Source organism: Rissa tridactyla, chromosome 5, assembly GCF_028500815.1.
Source record: "Rissa tridactyla isolate bRisTri1 chromosome 5, bRisTri1.patW.cur.20221130, whole genome shotgun sequence".
NCBI lineage: Eukaryota > Metazoa > Chordata > Aves > Charadriiformes > Laridae > Rissa > Rissa tridactyla.
This window is the reverse complement of record NC_071470.1, coordinates 39,731,263-39,750,663: the sequence shown is the minus strand read 5'-3', so window position 1 is coordinate 39,750,663 and position 19,401 is coordinate 39,731,263. Positions and strand designations below refer to the sequence as shown.

At 44.8% G+C, this 19,401-nt stretch overlaps 1 protein-coding gene across 5 annotated transcripts in view; it reads left to right on the top strand.

Annotated features, from left to right (window-relative positions):
* Positions 1 to 15,189: 15,189 nt before the first annotated feature.
* The window catches only part of ALMS1 (ALMS1 centrosome and basal body associated protein), a 77,230-nt gene continuing 73,018 nt past the window's right edge, over positions 15,190 to 19,401 (top strand). For all 5 annotated transcript variants that reach the window (XM_054202651.1, XM_054202653.1, XM_054202649.1 and 2 more), the window contains exon 1: positions 15,190 to 15,304. In XM_054202651.1, the coding sequence (XP_054058626.1) occupies positions 15,254 to 15,304 (51 nt within the window). In that variant the 5' untranslated portion in view covers positions 15,190 to 15,253. The remainder of the gene's footprint in view (positions 15,305 to 19,401) is intronic.

The following is a 19,401-nucleotide window of genomic DNA, read 5'->3' as shown; positions in this document are numbered from 1 at the left end:
TCGTGCTCTTTGCCAAAATGTCTGTATTCACTTTTCATTATTACCCCCAGCACTTGTTATATCAGGATAATTTGGAACGAAAATTGGGCAATACGTACATTAAGTGCTTCCAATCCTGTTATTCCACCATTCACAGAGATACTTCCTCCAGCAATGCAAACACTATCTGCCTAGAGCATGCACAGCACATGACCTTGGAGAACAGACTGTCCCAAATTGGGAACACCAGGAGCAAGGTTGCCTGTGCCGTCCTTTGCAGAACGGCAACCAGACTATGTCAAAACAGGTACAGCATGCCTTGAGGTCCAGGTCCCAAAATGATCTGCATCAAGGGTGTGGCTACAGTGAGGTGTACCTCCTTTCTACGTCATCCACTTGCGCTGTCTGCTTCTAGAGAAGGACTGAGCTGCCCATCTGGAGTCATTTGAGGTGTCCCCTGACATCTCCAGAAATGATGGACTGTCTGCTGAAGACCTGTGCCCTGTGAGGTGGAGCTTAAGCAGGGCACCCTGTCCTGACACCAAATTCCTGCCCCACTTTCTTCTGTTAACTATTCCATTTCTGCCCAGCTCATCTTCCCTCTCTCTTTCCTTCCTCCCCATCTCCCTACCCCTTTGGTCCTCCTATCTGAGAGACACGTGCCTCACCCCTCTGTGTTGCCTTGGGAAGAGGCAGACAGACTCCTGCCATTCATGTCAGCTCTTGCCCGTATCATACTTGGCACTGGCCAAGAAAGTTGTCTTGAGCTCCAATATTCCTAACGTATGTCCCATGTGCCAGGAGCAGGCAGCAGAACACATGCTGTACACATTTAGGAGCTGTGGAGGGCTGAGATAAACTCATCCAGGTTCACAGACATGTCTGCAAATTTGCCACAGATATCATTGAACGCAAGAAAAAAGCCAGATTTTTCAAAGGTGTTTACCTAAGCATGTTCAGGTGCAATTTCCTGGGATAGGTATTTCCGTGACCATTTTATAACACATTTTATAACACATTTTATAACACTCCAAAACATTTTCTAATCTGGCAAAACAACATCTTTTTCTCCTCCCCTCAAACCGCAGAACTGTTTCATCTGAACTTTACACAAAATCTCAGCTGGAGAGAGACATTTGTCCCAGAAAATTCTTGTCCAAACAATTACAGTTTGGCAAAAGTTCTGAGCAACTGAAAGCAGGCACTGGAAATGGGAAAAGCCAGGCTGCCTTAATGAACAGAGCAGCTGGAGCAAGAGGAACCAGCAATGGACTGTATATACTATCTACAGCGACAGCTTTAGCTTTGCATCCTTGGAACAAACTTAATTCTCAACATTTGGCTTCTGTACTGGCAAGACTGTCCTTGGGAGAATGTTATAACACAACTGCACTTACTGCTTCTCTGCACTGTGTGGAGTCTTGCCTCTTGCTTCCTGATGATTGCCCTGCCCCAAGGTCAAAAACATGGATACTGTGGCCTTTATGATTGAACTCCATTTCAGCAGTGAATGGATCTCAAAAGCTGATGTCTTCTCTTTCTGAGGAGGTGGGATTCCAGGGTCTTCTAGAGATCTGCCGTTAGCCACGGCAGGCTTTGTTTTGCAACAGAAAATCTTGAACTTGGGTTGCACAGATTTTCAAAGGAGCTTCTAAAATCTCAGTAGAGTGGATGACAAATATATAAGCCAAGGGCATCTTGCTTCACAGATGGAAAGATGCAAAAATCATGCTGATAAAATTACTGAAAACTGTAACACACCCACAGCACATAGGCTACCATAACTTTTTTGCATGCAAATTCCGAGTGATCCTGTAGCCAAAAATGGCAACTAGAAAAGCAACCTGAGGGGATGCAATTCCTTCATATAACTTTGCGTCCAAGAATAATGATGTGTGTCAGTTCTGTGGATATGTGCTGAACCAGCCAGAATGATTCAGAACGGTTGGCAAAACGGAAGCGTTAGTCACTGTGAAAGATCCAGAAGTTAGTGTTGGCATATCGTGGGCATGGCAAGGAGAAACCAAAACCAAATAGGGAAAAGGGTAATGTAATGGAAGAGAAGCTGCGAAGGGGATGGAGGTGGAAGGGGTAACTTCTCAAATAAAGAAGACTCTGGAAAATGAGACTAGTGCCAGTAGAGGCAGGTGATGGATGGGACAGAGTGGTTGGGCTCAGAGGAAGAGTATCTCTAACAAAGGCAAGTTGGCAAAGAGGAATGTGTCTTGCTCAACACATCAGTGCCCTTAGATGGGTTGCCCTGCATCCTCAGCCCAGCATTTCTGAATCTAAATCCATGAGCAGGCACTGCCCTCTTAGATCTGACAGTTCTGCAGGCAACTGTAGGTCATCAAACCTTCTGCACCAGCTGCTGAAGCACGCTCAAAACTAGTCTAATGTCTTCCATCTGATCTCTTCTTTCCCACTGCAGGCTGTAGTTTGGGCTGAATGCTTGTTCCAGCTTGAGATGAGCCCTGTCTGGGATATCTGCTGAGGAGGCTGGTGGCTGTCTATTCGGCCTCATACTCTGCTTGGAGAGCACGAACTGGAGCATGGTCCTTCCCAAAGGTGCAGAGGCGGTTTGACCAATGCCTAACACTAAGCGTAGACAAACATGTGCTCGCTGCAGATGGGAGAGAGCAAGAGCAACAGCATGGCCGGGAGTATCACTTGATTTCTTTGCCTGACAGGTAACTCAAGTTAACTCAGGTTCAACTTGAGTACAATACTGGGAAAGCGAGGCCTCCACATGGTGAGCTTTGCCCACAAAGTGTGATGAACCACGTAAGCCAACAAGGTAGGCAGTGAAGCCTGATGTCCTACAGAGCTGTAGCTCTTAATTGTGTCTCCTGGTGTCTTGCAAGCCTCTAATTAACAGACTCTATAAAAATCCTTCCGTGCTTGGGAGATTCACAACATTTGATTGAAGCTGCCCAATGGCTATCAGCCAGTTATTACTTTATTCCTTTAAAATTAGGAAAATGAACAGACAGAAGGATGCATGCATAGTCACCTAAGCCTTGTTTCCAAGGAAGCCAGGCTCATAGTTGTCTTGAGACAGCTCAAGGAATTAGGATGGACATCTTACACCTCTCAAGTGTTGATTCATAAACCCCCACACTAGGAGTGACCTGCCAGACAAAAGCCAACATCATGCTTTTCTCGGTAACAGGCTCTGACAATGCGTGTGTGTGTGAAATACCAGTCTGGCAACATCTGAAGAGGCATGAAAGGGGATAAAATGCACTTTTTAAATCAATCACCATTTTAGATTTGTTTCTATATTGAAAGGAGCGGGGGAGAACATGAAAAGGTTGAAGTAGCATAGACAAAGTGATTCACCATGAAAGCGAGGGTCAGTAGGTGGGGATGGGCTATACATTTACTCTTAACCTTTGTGCTGGGATTTCAGGGATAAAAATGAGGGGCTGATGACCCTCTGCAGCATAAGTAGATGCGTGACACCTCCTAGGCTGCTTTGGGGGTTTTCATTTTGTCTTTGCAACAAAAAATTACAGCTTAAAACCTGAGAAAGAACACACTGTAGATATATGGTTCAGCAAACAGAATCTGCAGAGGGCAATTACAAACTTGTTTTTTTAAATAAGTAGATGAAGTTCTATGCTGATGTAAACAGGCTCTACGTCTGTGGTCGTACATACACCTGATCTGCTCAGATGGTACAAAGAAGAGCACAGCAAATATAAGCACTGGTTTAGGGCATGTGAATTACTCCCTAGGCTCTGCTGCCTGATCTCCACTGACTACATGGGAGCTTGGACGCCTGTCGTAGAAGTGGCAACCCACGTGTAGACAAGTAAAATGGGGTCACCTTGCACAGAAACAGTTGTGTTTCTGTAGCTTGAAGCCCAAGGGGAACGATTTCTTACTTGGACTAGCCAGGACTCAAATAACAATATCAATGATAACTGCTAACAATAACAATAATAAAGGACTGATGCAGATAACACTACATATTGCGATTTCTAAGTCATCACAGAGAGTCCAGAGACTGAAAGTGAGAATTTACAGGACTTGGCTTCAAATGCACGGCAGTTGTCTAAGCACCCACCTCAGGGCCAGTTACGTTTTGTTGTCCACTCTGGAGGACTGCAGTGGGGAGGAAGATTATCTATAACTAAGGGATGTGTATGAAGGACCTCACTCTTTTTCTGGGTTGATGACAGATTTATTACCCAGCGCTTCTTCCCAGTTGCCAGCACTGTCTTTAGACACAAAGTAGGTGGTTACCTAGAGCAGCAGAAGCTGAGCTTCGAGCAAGATGAAGACAATTCTGAACAACACAGCAGCAACCACGACAGCAGGGACTCCCTGCAGGGACTGCTGGATCTGAAGTCTGAACAAAGATGAGCTGGCAAGAGGTGGCCCAAACCCTTCTGCCTGCTCCTCTGACCTTGCTCCACGTCTGCATCTCTGCATCCCATGGAGGGGAACTAGTTTGTTCAGAGCAAACTGAATTTTGCCTGCAGCGCTGCAAAGCCCGTAGCCAGCTCTGCCAACTTCTCTGCCTGTGGAATGAGGGAGTGATGATAGTGATATTCGATGTGAATTCCCACCTGCCTCACACGGCTGGTTTGGGCTTTAATTAATACTCACAAACTGCTTAAAAAGCCACATATAGAAGCTGTTATGTAAGCACAAGTTATTATTATTAAAAAAACATTACAAGCGAGTTATTAGACTGACAGATGGAATTATCAGTGGAATTATAATTTTATCAATCATCTTTCATTTTGTTTCATCTCGTCTTTCGTTTATCACCCTCCAGTTCTAGGCTGGCAGCCCTAACACTGTCTAAACGGACAGCCTATTGAATGTTGCATCACCGGATGGCTCTCAATGGCACAGATGAGTAAGCGAGCTCTTCCCAGACAGCAAAGAGACCATGTTGTGAAACTAACCAGAATCCATCTGTGGGTTGAAACGGGCGCAAAATGATTTAGAACCGACAATAGCTGGGACCTGAAATATCATTTCCCTCCCCAAGGCTGGCTCTCAGCTTAGGCAAAGCAAGTGGCTGCCACCCTCACGGGGAGCTGTGGGCTGCGAGAAGGAAACCTGCCAATGGGAAACATTTACTATTCCCCAGCAGTAATTGTTCTTCATTAGAACTGGCAAACTGCTGTGATGGCGGAGGCTAATTTTCTCTCTGATCTCAAGATGTTGGAAAGCTAATGGCGCTATCTCATAAGCTCTCTTTCCAGAGAGCTACTGATTGGTGCCTGCCTTCAAGGCAGGCTTATGTACAACGGGAAGCAGCACAGATGAGGCTCCAAGTCCTCATGTTCTGCTCTATCCTCTACGAGAACCTGTTGTCTCCAATGCATGGGTGACCCATCACAAAGAGGAGCTGGGGGCAGAATTTGGGAGGATGATTAGGAAGAGCTCCCAACTGCTCTCATGATGGGAACTCCAGAGGAAGCTCCTTCCAGTAGGTTAGTGGTGAAGCAAAGGTTCACGGGACTTTTCAACAGCCCCCAAAGAGATGACTGTCCCCATCACACTGCAGTTTTGGTAATTACTTCTTGTCTCAGTTTTTGGTGGGTAACTCTGTATAGTAAAGATCTCCTTCTTCCACTTGGGAGCCTAGCACTTTGTTTCTGGCTGGGGCTTTTACAATGACAAGACATAAATATTTCTTTTTATTATTTGATTTTCCCAGTATCATGTACTGGGATACAGTATCCCTGTATCCAGAATCTGAAAAGTTTCTGGGGTATATATCAAGACTAAAAAAAGGAGGCCCAAGTAGAAAACATCTACTGTTAACATAATTCTAAATTCCGTTAAAGGAAATCCTGTTTCCTTCTTGACTGTCCTTGGAATAAGCAACGGGGAAAACTGGATCCTATAAAACATATACTAGGTTGACTTCATGCTATTCTCTCCCTGCCCAACCATCCCATCTGTCAAAACTTTCATATATCTGTTATTTGCTACACGTTTTCTTTTAATTGCTACATTTAATTTATGATGCTATTACATTCTAAAATAGATAACCTGCTTGGCAGCAAATATTCCTAAAATAATCAAGTTCATTAATATGATTAAGAGCAAAATCTTTTACTGCTTCTGCTGCTCAATATTAAATTGAAGAATGAACATTTAAATAGACAGTTTCTTATGTAGGTCTCTTATTTTTACAAAGTATAAAACTCAGTTAATTTTAAAGGTTTCTATCTAAAAATAGTACTGTACCGTACTTTAATAGTAAAGTAATAAAAAAAAATATTCTATGAAGTAAGAAAGAAACAAAATGTTACGCGTTGTAAGTTCCCAGACATTCATTGCATGACTAATACTGTAACGATGATTTTAGACCGGTCAGAACCCAAGAAATAAGGATGCTATATAATATCAAACTATGAGAAGAAGACGATCGTGCAGTTAACATGGGGTGACGGTTTATGATTCGTAGGATTTTAGTTACTGTGCTAAATTTATATCCTTAATTTGCTTAAATTAAAATTGCTCAGTCTGGTTACAGCCTTTTCTTAGCCAAGTCTGAAAATGAACTACAGTTGCATGTTATTAGTCTTACTTTGGAGGTCTATAATTATAACATAAGTAATTTAAGGACGATAAAACTGAGGAAGTCTTCCATTATCCCTGAAGAGGATTTCGGGAACGGAGGTCAAGTCTCATACAAATTCAAGGCCTCTCTTCTTTCTCATGAGAATTGAAGGCTAGGCACCCAGTGCTGAGGGTTCAATTAAATAAACTATTATTTTATTGAACATTTATCATTAAAGTGTCTTTCAGCCCTACTCACAGGCAAGGGCCACGCTGTACCATGCGCTGCACAGACACAGAAATTAAAAGGACAGTCTCTGTCTCGCAAAGGCTACGGCCGAAGGATAAGGCAAGATATAACAGATGGAAACAGACAGATGGAGGAAAGCAAGAAAACAATGATACAATGTCAGCCAGCATGACGGGAAGTCAGCTCAGCACCCCAGTAGTCTGTTAGGCAGCTTTTTGCAGGAATCGCAGCAAAATGCGGGGAGTGGCATGGGAAAGAGCATGAAGGTGCTTGTCCGCACGCTAGCACGGAGGTAACGAAGGCTGGCACCACTGGCAGAGAGGGCTGGCTTCCTGATGCTGCTGAAAGGTGAGGAATGCACTAAGAGTAAGTTAAAAAGGCCTTGAAAATGAAGAACAAGCCTTCGAGTTGGAGGCAATGGAAAGAAGGGAGCCAGAGGATGCAGAGGATCAGAAGCAAAATGTTAGGTTTGGCAGCTGCCCCTTGGGTAAGTACAGGTGGGGCTGGGCTGTGAAGTCCAGAGAAGGGGACATCTCAGCACTTGGGATGGGAGATGGCTGGGCGTGGGTGGCTGCATCTCAGAGCCTTCAGGTGGAGAGGGTCCGAGACATGGAGACAGCTTGAGTGAAGGGACCAAGATGAAGACCCAAGTCAAAGGTGGGGCCCACATGAAAGGTCCGAGTGAAAGTCTGCTAAGAAAAGCAGAGGAGGGCTGGTGGAAGCCATTCAGAGCTTGACTTCACATCCGTAAAATACGAGGATACCAAAGACAGGCTGGGCTTCTGCTCCAGGCTGAGGAGGGCTGGTGGAGTAAAGGGCTGCACCTGTAAGTTGCTATCACAGAGGCAGTACCTGGGTTTGTGTCTATGAGATTCTCCCAGAGGAGACACAGCAAGGAGACCATACAGCACACAGCATATAGAGCCCAGTGAGTCCTACACATAGAACCTGGGAGCAAGAAGAGAAATATTCTCCAAAGTCCATCCAGAAGGATCCACTGGAGATATAGGAAGATGACAGAGGACAAGGCTTCAGGAAGAGATCAGTCTAACTTGTGGAATTGATTGACAGGTCAGGGAAGGCAAGAGTGAAGTATTGGTTTTGAGATTTAACTTTAAAGAAGTCATGAGAGACTCTGGAATGAACATTTCTTAGGTATTGAAAGAGATTGGAAGAATTCAAGATAGGTTTGGTATGTCCATCCTTAGAGATGTTCAGAACTTGATTGGACAAAGTCCCGAGCAACCTGATTTAGTTGTATCTTCTAAATGACTTCCAAAAGTCCCTTCGAGCCCTAAACTATTCTATGAATCTGTGGCAGCAATTGTTCAGTGTGTTCAATATGCTTAGAGGTGGAGAGAGAAGGTAAGATGGGGAAGATATGGAGGTGACAAATGGCTTTCAGAATGGAGGTTTTTGGAGATGATAGAACCTAAAGCATGATTATACTGTGGGGAGAAATTAGCAGTCAAGAATGAGGGTGTGAGGAGAGAGCAGGGGATGGGATGAAAGCAAGCACAAAGGAGACAGCGTGAGATATTTGAAGCAATTGTGGTGACAATCAAGAGGCTCCTGCATTGATGACCACGGAGGAGAATGAAAGGCAGATTGAGAGCAGGGAAGCACGGAGGTATGGAAGGGTGACGATATGTCTTGTCCATAAACTCTTGGAAATATTTGGCAGGATCCTGTCTTGGGAGAAAAGCAGAGCAAAGAGAAAGGGAACCTCAAGGACTGAACAGTGCAAGAGTCTGGCAGTGTATTAGCCAGGTAACAGAACTCAAGATTGAGTGAAGCCACTGAAAAGAATGAATATATAATGGATGAAGTCACCTTTGCTCTTCATTGTTGCGATTCATCAGACCAAAGATAGACTTTCATAGCACAGATATCTCCATTTGAGCAAGTCACCCTAGGTTCCCTTTAAAGTCAACACAGAAGAATAGAAACTTTGAGGGCATGCTTCATCTCATCCTAAAATAGAGATCTAAAACAGATCAGCTGACTCATGCCCTAAGAGAGCATGATTTTTCCCCACAGATTATAAAGGGAGTTTACACACCTGACTTCAGATTAGAAGTCTGTACTGTAGGAATATAAATTTAGATAACTGCCATGCTGCCTATCCACCCCAAACACTCTGCATTCTGAACACGGGAGCAGAGAACTGGGATCAGGGATGAGCTAAGACTGGGCAAGCTTGCAGCGGGAAAGAAAGGCAGAAGAGTCAAAGTTAGAAGAGACTGAAGAATGGCAAGATGGAGATGAGAGATGGCTGAGCACAGACGACATCACTAACACTGGTCACCTGGACATCATGGAAAAACTGACTATGGTTTTATGGTCAATGATGAAAAAGAGCAGGTTGCTTCAGAAATTGCCATCCAAGAAATCATGTCTTGACAGTATCGAGTCCTCTCGAGAGTGCAAAAGTTGACCAAGAGTTGTAACTACAAGACTGGGACTCCTGAAACAGGAGTATTTGACTGTGTGAACACCTGCATCTGGATGATGTGTCTAAGCTCCCTTTACAGTCAACTAAAATATGAGGATCAATTCTGTTGCCCAAACATAGGCATCGAGTGCTACTTGAGATGCCCAGCAGTACCGCATCTCCATTTCCTTAAGGGCACAGGTCTCCCATAGGTCTGATGTCGGATTTACCAGCTCTGCACAGATGTCTTGGGCACTCTCCTACACCTCAGGTGGCACTAGATGTCTGTGGGTAGGTAACAAGAGTTGAGCCCAATGAAGCGCAGAAGTGATTCAACTGACCCTAGGGTAGATACCCACATTTCAGCAGTTGAGTACCTCAGGAATCACTGAAAGCTGCTATTGCAGAAAGATGAGGGACTTCCCCCCACCAGCTCCAGGCAGATGTGGAAGTACCTTGGACTGAACTAAGTCCTATTTTTAGGCAACTGGATCCCGTCCTGCATTACCACCAACTGTAGAGGAGTTTAAATACACAATCCACATGTAGAAACATCTGTGTAGAGACTTAAATTCAGGTTTAAGTCTTCTCTCAGCTGAACTTCACCCTTGGTGTGTAATTCAGATTGCCAAGGTATGAGGGCATTAGTGTGGTGGATGGACTTGGGAGTCTCCTACTGAAGAAGACAGATTGAAAACTTAAATAGACTCCTCAACAGTTCAAGCATAAAACAGATGTCTTAGCTTCCACAGGCAGAGCTTCAGAGCCCTGATGCTACTGCAGATTTTATCAGGGGGATCAGGCTGAAGAACTAGGTAGCCCTGGCACAACTGGTTCCAAAGTGCTTAAAAGCCACAGGTACAATTAGGAGAGACGAATCTATTTCTGGCAGCCCCCTGCAGCACAGAAAGCAAGGTCTGAAAGGGTGATGGAGTGCAAACGATTCCACTGTCAGAGCAGAAGCATGCTGATGGGATGGCATGGACAGAAAGTGCACTGCAGGAGCTATTCTGAACCTGTGGGTAAAAGAAAGACTCATTTCCAGCACTGCCAGTTTGTCATTTTTCTTCACCACTAAATTCACTTATTTATTTTCCTGTTTAAACTTAGCACATAACTCAAAGAACGTAACGTTTTAGCTTGACAAGTGGTTTATTCAGGCAGCTGATTTACCAATTCAAAGGCTACTCCCTACAGACTCCTACCAGAAATGTAAGCGTTCAGTCGTAAACCTCTGATTTAATTAAAGAAAGACTTAGACCCACAAACATTATCGCAGCTGGAAAATCCATAATTAGCTGTACATTTTTTTACGAAGGAACTTTCCCCTGATTTGCCTGAAACCAGGGGAAGGGCTCCATACCTCTATCATAATTTCCTACCACTTTCAGCTCAGGCATTAGAGACGCTGTGTGGGCAGATTTAATAGGTTCTTTCTCGCTTCCTGGTGAGGAGAAGGATTGCATAAGATGTGAGTCAAGACACTGGTCCTGAATCTGTGACTGCGATACTGGCAGGAGCTGCACTGTCTGCTTGTCGGCTGGGATCTCAGTAAACAGCACACTTTGCAGCAGCAGTATCAGCCTGCTTTGGGTCACTGGAGAAAAGCTGACTAAAATGTTCTCTTTTTGCTTGAAATCGGGGGCTCAGCGTCACTCACTCTTTGGGAGGAAGGTATTGGGGTTCCTCCTCTTATCCCAGCTCACCCTTTCACACTCCTAAGCTTTCTTATTCCTAAAATAAAGCTTTCTTTGGTGGTGAGTGCTCTTGATCACGCTCTTAGGGTGATTTATTCCCTCTTTGAGGTTTTTTTTCACCCAGGTCCAGAGCCTTTAGATGCAGGGTTTTCCCCCCTTTGTATGGACTAAAATTTTAAACAACTCATGCACCATTGACAGAAAGAAATGTCAAGCTTTCTCCATGCTCAGGCCTCCAAAACTTGGGTCTATTTAACCTAGTTTTGGGCATCTTACCAGAGTAAGACTTAGGTATTTAGTTACCCCAGGCACCTTCTGTGTGTACTGAAAGGAACCATGTACCTTCAGAGAGTGGATCCTAGGCATGCTCAATCATTTTTTTACAGTAAGGGTGGTGGGACACTGGGCCAGGTTGGCAGAGAAGTTATGGATGCCCCATCATTGGAAGTGTTCGAGGTCATGCTGGAGGAGGCTTTGAGCAACCTGATCTCATGAAGGAAGTCCCTGTCCCTGGCAAGGGGATTGGACTAGATGATCTTTGAAGGTCCCTTCCAACCCAAACCATTCTTGTTAAGGACTGCAAGGCAACCATCATCCCAAACTTAGATACCCCAGCTAGGGGCCTGAGGTTTGGTGGAGTGATGCTGCACCCAAGTTCCTCAGATCATTTTATCTCATTAAACAGTTTTCTCGGTTTGATCCTGATTTGCTCTTTTGAGATCAGGAACAGCAGTTAAGCCCAGATTCTGTTTATCCCTCAATCTAATTTAGACAGAATCAGCTAATAAACCCTCCTACTTCCTCCGACAGTATTTCAGTAATTATGGCAGGCTGTTAGCACTACCGCAGGCAGCAAGGAGGAAAATCTTTTTCCAGCTTTCCTCAAAGTCATGTTTACCTATGCCGGTTCTCTTCCGCCCATCCCAGTTCCTATTTCTCCTATTTCTCCAGCCTAGTAAGCCACGGCATGTAGCACAGCCTCCCCATTCATACATCTATTTCCATGTTCCCCGAGCAGCGCCGACTCTTTGGTGCCGGTGCTCTAGTCATGCGCTCTAACTCGTTATTATCATCGTTATCCTAATACCTGGTTTCATGTCCTGCATTGGCAGTTTGAACTCCTTCGCTTGCACTAATACATACACATTTCAGCTCTCCTTTTAACGGAGCACTCCCACTGTCCTTTCACTAATTGAATCACCTACCTAATCAGTCTTCTCGCACACGAACACTTTCTTTCTCCTTGCTGCCCACCCTTCTGCCCACCGACATGCTTTATCTTCACTGACTTGCTTTTTCCCCTCTTTTTTTTTTAACCAAGACTAGATGGAGAGATTACCTGTGTCTCTCCCACTAAACCATGTGAATTTTTTCAATCACAAACCAGGAGAAGATAGAGTGGAGCTGGCTCCGTCAGGTGTAAACGTTCCTGAGATGCCTGATATTGAAATACACAGACACTAAAATAGCTGAGATTTTCCAGAACAGCTGAAGAATCCTGTTGACGTGATCCCAATAATTACAAGTTTCCAACTACCTCAGTGCATCCAAATACGACAGCTCAAAAACTCAATTAGATCTTCAGAAAAATACTTGTAAAACAGTTTAGTATTTCATCGATGCGCCAAGAGGTTGGTTAAAAAGCTGAGGATATCACAACCATTTGTAGATCCCTTTATCCTCTCAGGCTGCCTGGGATCGTCAGTTGTGGTATGGGACAGAGACCCTTAATTAACAGGTCATAATATTTGCAGTACCGTGTATCTGCTTTTACTAAACACTTCCACTGAGGTCACATCCAGTCCTCTGCCGCCTGGGTGCTATTGCGCCAGATAGAACAAATCCCTACGTCAAAAGCTTTGCAATTAACATGTCATTGGCACAAGCCAGGGCCTGATTTTTAAATATTCCTTTTCCAAAGATATTTGCAGCCATGAGGGACACCTGCATTTTAGATTCTCCTCTGGAATTAACACGTTAATCAATTGCTTTGATTAATCAATCGTTTTGGGGGAAGCGAAAGCAGGCACGGCTGGTCAGGCCCGGCTCTCTCTGAAAATCTTCCGCAGCAATGGCCTTTTTTAAAATTCCTCTCCAATTTTCATTTCAAGTGACATTTTATTGGAAAGGATTTTAGCATATTACATCTCAGACTGAGTAAGTCTCTGGATATTGTTAGAAAATTAATAAAGAATGTGAACAGCTTCCTGTATGATGTGTAAGCGATAAACATTCAGAAAACCCTTCCTCCTCCCCTCTCTGCCTGTGAATTGCTCTTCTAAAAATAAAGGGTATGACAGAATTTCTGTATTGTATGACAAGAGGAGCCCTTCAGTCATTTGCAGCAGAGAAAAGCAAATGGCAAGCTTTCTCACAGATGACATTTGGAACTGTTATTAGCGCTACAACGTACGGGCTAAATTCTGCTCTCCCTCGTACCACTGCAATTAGGGGAAAATGGCACTGAAATTAAACGGGCTCTTCCTCGTACTTCCCAGGGAAAGCAAGCAAGGAACCTCGGCTTCTTGCAGCAGTATTTACTTTTTTATTGCTGCCTCTTCTCTTCCTCACCCAGTCACCCCAGTCACGCACCCCGATACATGATATTTTCTTAAGTCTCACTTGTAAATTATTAGGTGATGATTTTGGGGATGTGCATAAACAAGGACCTAGGATAGGCGGAGACGAGCAAATTTAATTGCATTTGTAATAGGAGATGGGTTCAGATATAAAGCAGCATTTTCTTGTCAGCATTGTAATTATTTTAAGGAATGTTTGCCTTGACGTACTTTAGTGTTCTGATTTATCTAGGGCTGAAAAATAACACCCAATTCACTGCAGAATCAACGCAGACAAAAATGAACATACACTGCCTTTTGGGAGATGTTACATTGGATACATGGCAGATAATGGCTATGAGGAGAACAAATAACACAGGAGGCAAAAATTGTTATGGAGGTGCCTTTATTTTTCAGTCTAATTCAGCTTCCCTCTACTTAATAGAGAATGAAAACTGGTGCAGTTATTTATTGTCTCACATGCAGAGAGGTGGACAGTCTGGAGCTATATTCATATGCACAGCTGGATATATTGCTTATATCAACACCAGAAAAGCTTAATTGCTTTTGAGAAGGAGCTCAGTAACTTTATGAAAGATTAAATGATGTTTTGCCTCTGAAAAACGGATCGTGAAGCTGCAGTCAATGACCCTGGAGGCTCCTCTCACTCCTCCATGCCTCTCGAGCTGTGGGGGAAAGACTGTCAGTACCGTGCCAGATCAATGATCTGCATCTTCTGCTGCTCCACCTTCAACTGTCACCTGCTCTTGCTGCTTTAGAGGAAGGGTAAGTAAATAAAATACAGCCAGACCACTGTGTTTTCAGGGGGAAACTCCTTCCTTGCCCTTGCCAACTAGCTGAAACATAAAATATCATTACAGTCAGTACTTCTACTGAATGCCTCAGGGAGACCATTACGGCTGTGACAGGGAAAATGTGGAGCTCCTCCTTCCTTCATAGCACCCAAAGGGAAGCAAGGAATGATTGCGGGGGGCCTACCAACACCCAGGCCTTTGCAGGGGTTCACCTCAACTTTTCTGCCTGCCCAGGTGGCAGAGGATCTCCCCCAAACTTGAGGCCTGTCCTTTTGCCAACCAGACTGGGAAAATGGTCCCTGACAGACCACCACAGACAGACCGCCTCTCCTGGTGGAGAGTTTTGAGTGAGCTGAACAGACTTCCCCACCCCCGCCCCGAAAATCACATCTCGTTCCCCAACACTATCTCAAAATGTCTGCCACCAGATTTTACTGTACGCTCCTCACCAAGCCCCAAAGCTCTCCATGATCAGGCATCACCTCTCTGCAAGCGGGCTGGCAGAGAAGAGCAGGGGCAACGGTTCCCTGTCACGGCAAAAGCACACAGCCACCGCGCTCATTTGGAAAAAAAAAACAAAAACCCTCTCACGGACAGAAATTTCCCCTCGGTGTCCACCTAATTACAGCTCACTCGGACCCGGCGGGCGGCTGCGAGAGCCGGGAAGGAAACGTTTGGGGCTGGAAGTCGGTTTGTGTCAGACTTCCCATCCGGGCACTCGCCGCCGCTCCGCCCGCCAAAACGCCAGCGCGCGCCCCCTCAGCCGCCGCTCTGCGGCGCCCGCCCCGCCCCTCCACGCCCTCCAACGGCCGCTGGCACCGCGCGCAGGGGACGGTGCCTCCCCTCCCGACCCCCGCGCATGCGCGGGGCTGGAGCGAGTCCCTAGCGACGGGGCGGGTTGGCAGGGCGGCGGCGCGTGCGCGGCAGGGCGGGGCGGGCTCGCGCTGGCCCGCGGCAGGCGCTGTGAGGAGAAAGGGGCGCGCGCTATGGAGCCCCCAGAAGAGGAGGTGGGGGAAGAGGAAGAGGAGCGGGTTTCTGTGAGTATGGGGTCTGCGGAGGCGCTCGGGCAGGCGGCCTGTGGGGGTAACGTGTCAGGGAGGCGGTGGCAGCTCTGAGCAGCCCCTCAGCCCGCCTCCGGCCTTGGGGAGGGGGGTGTGGCAGGCTGGTCCAGTTGCGTTTCGTGTTCCCCTCACGGTGTGTGTGTGGAAACTGGCCTGATCTCGCCTTCTGCCCCGCGAAGGGGCTATCACTGGCTGGCTCTTCTCCCCCAGAAGGGGGGATGCAAGTGTCCTGAGCCCTCCCTGCCCATCTTCTCCTGCCCTGGAGAAAAAGGGGCCTGTAACTGGTCTGATTGCTCCTCCCCTCCTGAGATAAGTGTGTGTGTGTAATTGTCCTATTTCCTTTGTGCTTTAGTCTACCTTAGAGAGGGGTGGGTACAGTTGGCTTGACCGGTGCAGTTGGCTTGGTCACTAGCCCTCCTAAGAATTCATAGCCAGTGGGGCTGGAGTGGTCTCATGGACCCATTCATGCCCTGGAAAGGGCTCATACGTGGCTCTGTGTGCTTTGCTGTGTTTATATCAATGCTGGAGGTGGGAAGAGGAGATCTCTGGAGATCATGGGTATCACATCACATCCTAACACCCCCATATTCTGGAATCAATGTCTTCCTGAACTTGCCCCTTGTGAGAACATTGGTAAGCTTCCTTCCTGTAGTATTGCACTGTTCTGGCACCCAGTCTTAGCTGTCCTGGTCTTTTCGTGGTGTTTTCCAGAAGTGTAAAGAGCTTGCAGCACCTGCACAAGTTTGGACTCTTGCAAACTGTTTGTGCAGGGTAATTGAACAGCTGATGTTGGACACTTGGGTCTGGAGATGTTTATGGATGTCATGTTCACAGTTGTCTATTAGGAAAGGTATAAGAGGGCAATCCAAAATGAAAAGTTATAAGATGGTGATCACTCCAGAGCTCTGAAGGAACTCAGAGGCACAACAGCCAAACGGCAACCAGTGGTGGATGCCATATAAATTTTTGTAAACATTCCCTGGGAAGAATAATGGTTTGGTATATGTTTCAGTCTTATCAGGAAAAACAACAGAAACTAAAAAAAAGAATGGAAACAGCCATGTGAATAAATATGACATGTTAAAGGCAAGTCTAGCCTTAAGAACATGTGAAGATAAGAACTTAGATAGTGTAGTCTTCATTTTCCAAAAGCCTTCAGCAGAGGAACCTTAACCGTGTATTTTCAGGAAGGCTAATTTGACACAGAATAGAAGGGGAGGTTCTTGCGTTACTGTGTATTCTTGTATATATTTCAGTAGAAATGAAGTTCATTTGAATGCTGATTTACAGGCAAATTTCACAGGTTAACTTTATGATTCTAAGTTGTATGTGATATTATAGACCAGTGAACTCGCCTCCTACTTTTTGTTATACCTTCATGGTGTTCATCACAGGTCAGTTTATTTTGATCCTTTTTGTGTGTCAAATTTTGTTGTTTTATGGCGGCCATTGCTTCCTTCTCTGCATTTGTTTTGCACTGTGGTTTAATTGCTGCTCTGACAACCGGAGCTCAGCTCTGGGAGTACCAGATGGAGCTGAGCCAAGCTTGTTGCTAGTGTACTGCTGCTCTTCTGGATCAAGGGGATGCAGGTGCAGATAGACAGTAGGCCAGGCAAATCTTCTGTCTCTTGTAGTGTGGCTGCTCTTACACCTTTATTGTATGTTTCTGTTGCAAGAGATTATTTTAGCTATGACCTCAGTTGACAGAGAATAACTCTGAAAACCTATATTTGTAACTTGTAAACACGCAAGGCTGTGGTTTCATGAGTTCCATATAAATCAGAAAGCCCCACCTCACCTGTCAAAAGAAGTGACCTGTCCTGCTGTGCCCTGATTACTTCTTGTTGCCTCTGTTGTTTTGTCACATACTCCAACAGACAACAAACCAGTGCAGCTAGGCAGTGGACTGTTAACTGCAGTTAAAAATGGCTTAAGAAACATCTACTCAACTTTTATCTCAAGTTTTTTTTACTGAAGAGAGACTAGGACTGTATTTTCCATGCGAAGTGCCAGTTTATGATAATTTAAAGGCATTATGGAACTTTTGGCCTTAGTCTGTAAGAGTGAGAAGAAATTATGTAAGCAACATAGTGATACATTTTACTGTTTATGTTATTTTTTGTTTCATCAGTGAAAACACTTTGTCTGTTTCCTCTTTTAGTTTACTTTTGATTATGAGGATGACTTAGCACTGTCCTGCAAAATTTTTGATTCTACATTTAGCTAAGCATAGCTATTACGAACAGGATCCAGTAGGATCGAGTCTTTGGTTCTCATTCTTAAATGCTGCAAATTGATAGCTACATTCCCAAAATTCCATCATTAATAAATTTTTTTTCTTTCTCCCCCCCTTTTTTTAAAGCTAAGTCGAAACATCAAACTAAGGTACTTCTGACAGAGGTACCTTCTATTTCAATGGTAACAGTGTGGAAAAGATAAAGGAATGAGTGTTTTTGTAAAAGTCGAAGGACAGTACAATACAAATTATAGCTCCTGTAACTACGATCTGAAAAAAGCAAACAAAAATCTTAAAATCAGGTGATACTCATTGCTTTTTCAGTGTTTCAAAGCTAAGAATGTAAAGAAGTGTCTGACCTTCTCATTACATAAAAGCGTTCAGAAATGCTATTAAACGTTCATATTGCAGTTTTGATTTGGACAGCAAGCTGTTATGGGATTTTTTTGTCACAGGAATGAAAACAAGATGTCTAAGCTACTTTGTGTGAAACTAAATTTTGTCTTAATTTGCAATAAGTAGAGCAGTGGTTGATGCTTGGGGGAAAGTTAATAGTTTTGATTATTAGCTGTTAGATTGCTGAAGTGGCTGTAGCAGTGTTAACATATTGTGAATTTAGTATGTTCTTCCAATTAGAAAGTTGGCTCTCATCTAGGCTCCCTCTCCCACAAGAAGTTGGCCCAGGTGATCTTTTGAGGTCCCTTCCAACTGAGCTAATCTATAATTCTATGAAACCCAAAATAATTACTTCTGAATTAATAGAACAGGAATCCAGCTTCAGTTCCAAAGAAATGTGATAGACCTGTGGTTTCATTTAAATCTTTCTTCTCACTCTGTGTGCTTAGTAGAAGAGCTTGTGGGTGATAGGTAGTGCCTGGGGTAGTGGGGGCTTAAGAAAGTGACTACTTAGGTAAACTGGACATACCCAAGTCCATAGGGCTGGACAGGGTGTATCTGAGGATGGTGCTGGAGCTGGCTGGTGTCGCAAACGGCCTCCCTATATCAAGGCTGAGATATTTTTGATAACTAGAAAAAGATTAATGTTATGCCCTTTTTTTTCAAGAAGGGCAGGAAAGAGGACCTGAAGAACTACTAACTAGTTAGCCTAGTCATCTGTTCAAAATCTAACTTGTGGTGTTCCTCAGGGGTCAGTCCTTGGGCTAATGCTGTGTAATGTCATCAGTGGTTACCTATGTGGATGGGATGAGTGCACTCACATCGAGTTTGTGGATGACAGCGGGTTGGAGGGAGTGGGTGATATGCTGGAGGACAGGGCTGCCATTCAGAGGGACCTTGGCAAGCTGTGTTAAATGGCCCAAAAGGAATCTCATGAGCTTTAGCTATGAAAAATGTGGAGTCTTTCTTGCTGAGAAAGAAAATCCCTGTACATCAGTACTGACTGGTGGCTCTTCAGAGAAGAGCCTGCGGACCTGGTGGACAGCAAGTTGAATGGGACTTGACAGCTTGCTCTTTGCAGCAATGAAGGCCTGCCATGCGTTGGGCTGCATTAATGCTCCCAGAGCATAACTGATAGCTGAAGGGAACTGAATATTACCTCTTCTTGGCCACAGCTGTATCCTGTCTCCTGTTGGTAGAATCATGGGGGTTGGAAGGAACCTCTAGAGATCATCTAGTCCAACCTCCCTGCGAAAGCAGGTTCACCTACAGCAGGTTGTGCAAGATTGCATTCAGGTGGGTTTTTAATATCTCCAGAGAAGATGACTCCATAACCTCTCTGGGCAGCCTGTTCCAGTACTCTGTCACCCTCAAATAAGTTTTTTTTTCCCATGGTCAGATGGAACTTCCTGTATTCCAGTTTGTGCCCATTGCACTTTGT